This window comes from Gavialis gangeticus, unplaced genomic scaffold (genome assembly GCF_001723915.1).
Source record: "Gavialis gangeticus isolate Ggan-Ray unplaced genomic scaffold, GavGan_comp1, whole genome shotgun sequence".
In the NCBI taxonomy this organism is placed as follows: Eukaryota; Metazoa; Chordata; order Crocodylia; family Gavialidae; genus Gavialis; species Gavialis gangeticus.
The window spans coordinates 181,459,026-181,464,747 of record NW_017729032.1 but is presented as its reverse complement, the minus strand read 5'-3'; the positions used below and the strand labels follow the sequence as shown (position 1 = coordinate 181,464,747).

Sequence of the window (5,722 nt, the reverse complement as noted above, 5' to 3'; positions counted from 1 at the left end):
CGTGCCCGTCCTTCCCTCTCCCTTACTGTGGGGGCCTTGATCTTCCCCCCCCCATGCCCTTTCCCCCCCCCCCCCCACACAGACTTACTAGCAGGACATTGCTCTCCAAGCTGCCCTGCTGCATTTATGTAAATTGCCCATTGGATTGGTATGAGCTGATATGGCTGGTTATTAATTGGCTATCGGTATCAGTCAAGAACATTTTTATTGGTGCACCTCTACTAAATATACAATAGTGGTGCATACATGAATGCAGTTGGAGTGTTGTTGTAGCCATGATTATCCAGGTAATGTCTAAGCTGCAAGGCTTTTTCTTTTTCTGTGACATTTTTATTGAACCAACTGTATTGGTGAGAGAACTGTTGGACAAGCTTTCAGGCATCAGGTGCCCAAACAGAAATATTCAAAATGAAGACAGAATTGATCATTATGAGAAAGGATGGATTAAGGCAGGAACTTCACAATCCAAACATCAGAGTTATCAAGGATCTTATGGAATAAGAATTCATCCATCACCACAAAGTACAACACAAAATTTATTGTAACCAGTGCATGGATACTATATTCTTATACAGACCTTCGGTTACTTTATCTTACAGCAACAAGATAAAATCACATAATCATTTTATAAAGCTTGAGTAAAGGAAGCAGGTGGTGGTGAGGAGTCTTGTGACTCATTCAGTAAGAACTGCACGTACTGCTGGAAGCTAATACAAAGGAAGGGAAGTGCTACATATTAGGGGAAATGATTTAACTGAGGAGGACTAGGTGGCCATCAGCAGAGCACTAGCAAGACATCAAATCTGGATTTCAGGAAAAGGAGCAAGGCCAAAGGAAGACTGCTTTAAATATAAGTTAGTATTTATTTATATGAAGCCAGGGGAAGCAGGGAGCAGAACCCAGAAGAAAGGCCTATTCTGGTCTGAAGAGATGGTAGAGGACTAATCCGGTCCCAGGCTGTTTCTCTTTAGAGAAAGGTGTATGGATGCTAATGAAGAGCCAACCTGAGGCCAGACAGAAACTTGTGGAATAGGTTTAGATGAGGTCAGGGTTGGAAGAAGTTTAAGTCAGTTGGTCATGGGGAGTTTCTCCCAAGTCCTGCAAACACTTTTTTTTCTTAAAGTAGATACAGTCCTTTTTAAGCAAGACTGACACTGATATTTTCATAGATTCCAATATGAAAATCATAGTAAAACAAATTCTATTTTTAGCAACAGGATACGTGGTGATACTACGTTCTTGTTTTGGAAAATTAGCTCAAGCTTCCTTCTTAAAGGCCACACTAGTCAACCTCACAATTAAACTCTCTTTTGAAGTTTGGGGGAAAATAAACTATTTACTCAACTGAAAGACAGTTCAGTGTATATGACTCCAGATTGTTTTATGTTGGGTCTCACATGACTCCTTTAGCCATTTTCTGAGGTAAGCAATTATGAATATATATAATATAATGTGTGCATATATGTATATACACAGGAAGTGCATAATGTAATATATTTGTAATGGTCTACCTCAGAGAATGGATAAAGGAGTCATGTCTCTATCTATCTAGAAATTTTGTATTATATATAAAAAAGTGTATATTTTATATTACAAATAGCATACGTAATTCACACATATGTACTGCCAGACAGAAAAACTGTTAATAAAACAGTGAAAATTATACAAATAGCATTAGTAAATTGTGCTGTTTGTATAATTTTAACTCTGTTATTAATACTTTCTCAGTTTCCCATTTCTACATTAAAATAACTTCATTTTTAAAGCTCAAATTTATTCTTTATTGTAAAGCTCCATTTATTCTCCATAAGTTGCTTGATGATTCTGCTGTGAAAGGGATCACACAAATTCAACTCACTTTTTCCACATATTCGAACACTAAGTACAGCTTTCCTCTTCTTCTGAAGGCTTCCTTCAGTTCCACTATGTTTTCCTGTTTCAAAGTGCGAAGCATTTTAAGCTCTCGTAAAGTGGTTTCTTTGACTTCTTCATTTTCTAGAATATAAACAAGATGAGTGTGGTACAGTAAAACTTACCAAAGAAAAATAATGATTTTACTACACCATGATAAATACTAATGGCTACCATTAGTACTTTCTCTATACATCTTGGACAGAAAAGCCCTTCAGATATTTTGAAATGCATTAGTTGAAACTAAAAGAATCCTAAAGAGTCAATAAAAATGGAACAACTTCCTAACATCAACATATAAGTATCAGTAAACATTGACACAGTAAGGACAGTTCAGAGAACTGTAGGATATTTCTGTGATTGGGAACTAAATATAGCTGCCAGTTCACAGATGCAACTATAAACATACACTTCAAGCACTCTTTAGAAGAATAATTATTGATTATTTTTTTCTTTGAAATCCCCACAAAGCCTTATAATTTAACTTGATCTACTCTGCTGCTTGGCTGGCTTCTTATTGGAAAAGGGAATCTTTCACCAACTTCCAAGATTTTGGTGACATTTGCTTTTACATGCTTTTCACACACACAACTTTCAGTAAATTCAGTTACACAAATGTTCAATCCATGCACCTTAGAAGATATAAGGGCTAAAAAACTGACTCAAAGTGCAGACCACGCAACACTTTTACTATGTGGTAAGTTGACTTTACTATGTGGTAAAAGTGCAGTGGACACGCAATACTTACTACTACTATGTAGCAAATCACTTGAGCCTAGCATAAAATTCTTCCTTAAAAGTTGCAAATTAACTTTATTATATGGTGATTTTACAATGTAGAATGTGTCCCATTTATACTCTCTTAAACTATGCAAATCATTTCCTCCACTATGCACTCACCAGGCAGACAGTCTAATGGTATACTGTAGTCAGCAAGGTTGGGAAGACTGGGCATGGAGTAAAACAGAGTAAATTGGAGATAAATGACTCTGCTGCAATTGTGTTGTGTCCCTGCACTCTCGGTGTAGACCATGGATAGGTAATTCTAAAAAGTTCAGAATTTCACTAAAGGCTTAGATCACTTCCTTTAGAACATAAAATGACTGAAGAATGGACTGAAATTTACAACATACCCATTCAGTGCCCAGCATCTGATTAGCCTCTAAATATAATTACAGCAGACAAGTTAAATAAAATAAAGAATAAATAAGCCATTGCCCTACATCATATTTTGAAATAAATCCCCTAAATTCACGGGGATTTACACATGTGTATGTGTACACACTAAAGACAAAATTCGGCCTTCAAACTTAGTACATTCATTCCAGGTTACTAGCCACATAAGTATCACTTTAATGAATCAGGAAAAGGCGACATGATTGCATGAATACACAGATAATTTACAGTAGACCAGATACCAAAGTGAACATTACACTGCAAGTGGAAGAACATGTTCAGACTGGATTTCTAAGCATACACACAGAGACTGGGGGGCTGGGCCACACAGGGGAGAGAAAGGCAGAGAGTAAGTAAACAGAGAGATGAAGGGAAAAAGAGGAAAACTAAAACAACAACACTAGCATCACAAAGGTTGTGATTTAAAAAAAAAAAAAAAATCAAAACAGAAGCAATTTAGAGAACTGCTAAGCCATTTCATTTGAAAGCAATGAACTTCTTGGCCTACATCAACCCAATCACCCAATTTCTTCTACTGTCAACAAATACCATCTTCTGCAATGTATTTAGCCTGTAGGCATCAACAGCAACATAAATGACATTAAAAATCAATTAAAATTAATTCATTTTTGTAACAAATTAACAAATTAGATACAGAATGCACTGAAGTCAAAACTATCCAAAATACTCTCTCATCCATTCATTGAAACTGTAGTAAACAACTGGCTGTAACTCTGAAAAGCAATAATCAGTCATGCGAAGTGACACCATAAAAGTGTGCTCTGTGATTTGTTACCCAATGGTGAAATTAGGGAGGGAGGGGGGAAAACCCCCCATACAAGCTAGTCAACATAGTTCCTGAAAAATGGCTAGCATGAGAATCTTGTAGAACATTCAGATATTACAACATAGGATTTTTCTTGAACAGTGAACTCCTGAAATATTGTGAAATATTTAAAAATTGTGTGATGATGTTTATTAAGCAATTCTTACACCAATATCAACAAATATGGAGTGAAAACAGGTCGTCTTAGTGACATAGCTAAAAGACTCGGGTATCTGACAACTTTAGTTCTAAAGCAACTGGAATTTGGATAAAATGCAACAAAAACAATATGATTGATCATGTCTACTCAAACTGGGAAATTGCATTCTTTGTAACCAACTGCATCCCTGTTGCTGTCAGAGATCCCATGTCAAATGGCAAAGATAGAAGTGTGGGCTAAAGTGTAATGGCTGCCATAGTTCTCTCAGGGGAAAGTCATTTACACAACTTCCACCCTGCTTGTGTCCCCTCTCCAAACAGCAGGTAGTAACTTTCTTCTGCCCACTTACTGATCATGTCTACTCCCACTCCCCAATCCCTGCTCCTGCCACTGTATCTGTAGCATGTAGCCAGGCAATGCTAACAAAGCTGCATAGAAGATCAAAGCATGGATCAGGAAGTGGGGTTTATTCTTCTGTAATGCCACCTTGTCTGAAGGTACAAACCTGGCTTTAGGCAGGAGGTAACATTTTAAAGAATAAGAAATAAGTACACCTTATGCCCCATTCAAAACAATAAAATTAGTTATTGTTTTAAAACCATCTCTCAGTATGTGAGGTCTTGAATTTTCACCAGGAAGATATCAGCCCCACATTTATTTACATGAGGTATGTCAATCTCCCTTTGGTTCTTCAGGCCAGATCAAGACCCACTTCTGAGCGGCAGCAGAGTGACCGGTGCTGTGTCAGTTTAGGAAATCAGGGGGATTAATACAGCGGCTGCTCATCCTGCTGCTGTGAAATCACATCCCTACCGGGGCTCTGTACTTTGGACTTTGGTGATAGGCCCAGTCCCCATAAGCAGATGGAGAAAATATTATTCTGGGGGGAGGGGGGTTGAGCATGTGTGCTTGCATGCACACACCCTCCCCCCAGCAGGTAAGTCTGTCATGGGGAAGTGGTGTGGGTGGCAGACTGAAACCCCCACAGTGAGGGAGGGAGTGGGGCTGAGGCAGGGGCTGGGGTGAACGGGGCCTCAGGGACAACGTGGGTCATGGGACACTGGAGCCTGGGCAACTCTTCCAGGGGCGCAGAGGGGCTCCCGCTGCTGTGCACACCCTGGAGGAGGCCCAGAGAGGATGTGCCCCCTGGATCTGTGCGCGGGATGGAGGCAAGCTGCCAATGGGAGTTGGGCTCGGGCCCTGCTACCACTATCCTGGAGCAGTGTGAGCCATGTGCCTGCTGCACGTGGGGCGCAGAGTCCAGCTCGCAGCAGCAGCCTGCCTCCACCCTGCACAAAGATCTGGGGGGCATCTGCCCCCCAGGCCTCCCTCAGGGTGTGCACAGCAGCGGGATGAGCCACCTGGGCGTGCTCCTGGATGAGCCACCTGGGCTTCCAGCAACCCATGACCTGCCCCAGCCACAGAGCTCTTCTCTTTTCTCAGGCTTTCCCATATTCCCACAGTGGGGTAATGTAATGGCGAGTTCGGCATTACACTCTTTTCCTAGGGTGGAGTCCAAGTCTTTGCTAAGATAAGCCCTAGTTGGGGGTGGGTGTAACTTCCTTGTAAAGTTTTATGAAGGGGCATGTGGCTGCAATGTCATTCCCCTAACTGTGAACCAGTTAGATGAGAAATGACCATTGGGTGAG

General features: G+C 40.5%; 1 protein-coding gene across 4 annotated transcripts in view; it reads right to left on the bottom strand.

Annotated features, from left to right (window-relative positions):
- CDKL5 (cyclin dependent kinase like 5) overlaps positions 1–5,722 on the bottom strand; it is a 174,801-nt gene that overhangs the window by 87,981 nt on the left and 81,098 nt on the right. For all 4 annotated transcript variants that reach the window (XM_019524247.1, XM_019524250.1, XM_019524248.1 and 1 more), the window contains exon 4: positions 1,859–1,995. In XM_019524247.1, the coding sequence (XP_019379792.1) occupies positions 1,859–1,995 (137 nt within the window). The remainder of the gene's footprint in view (positions 1–1,858; positions 1,996–5,722) is intronic.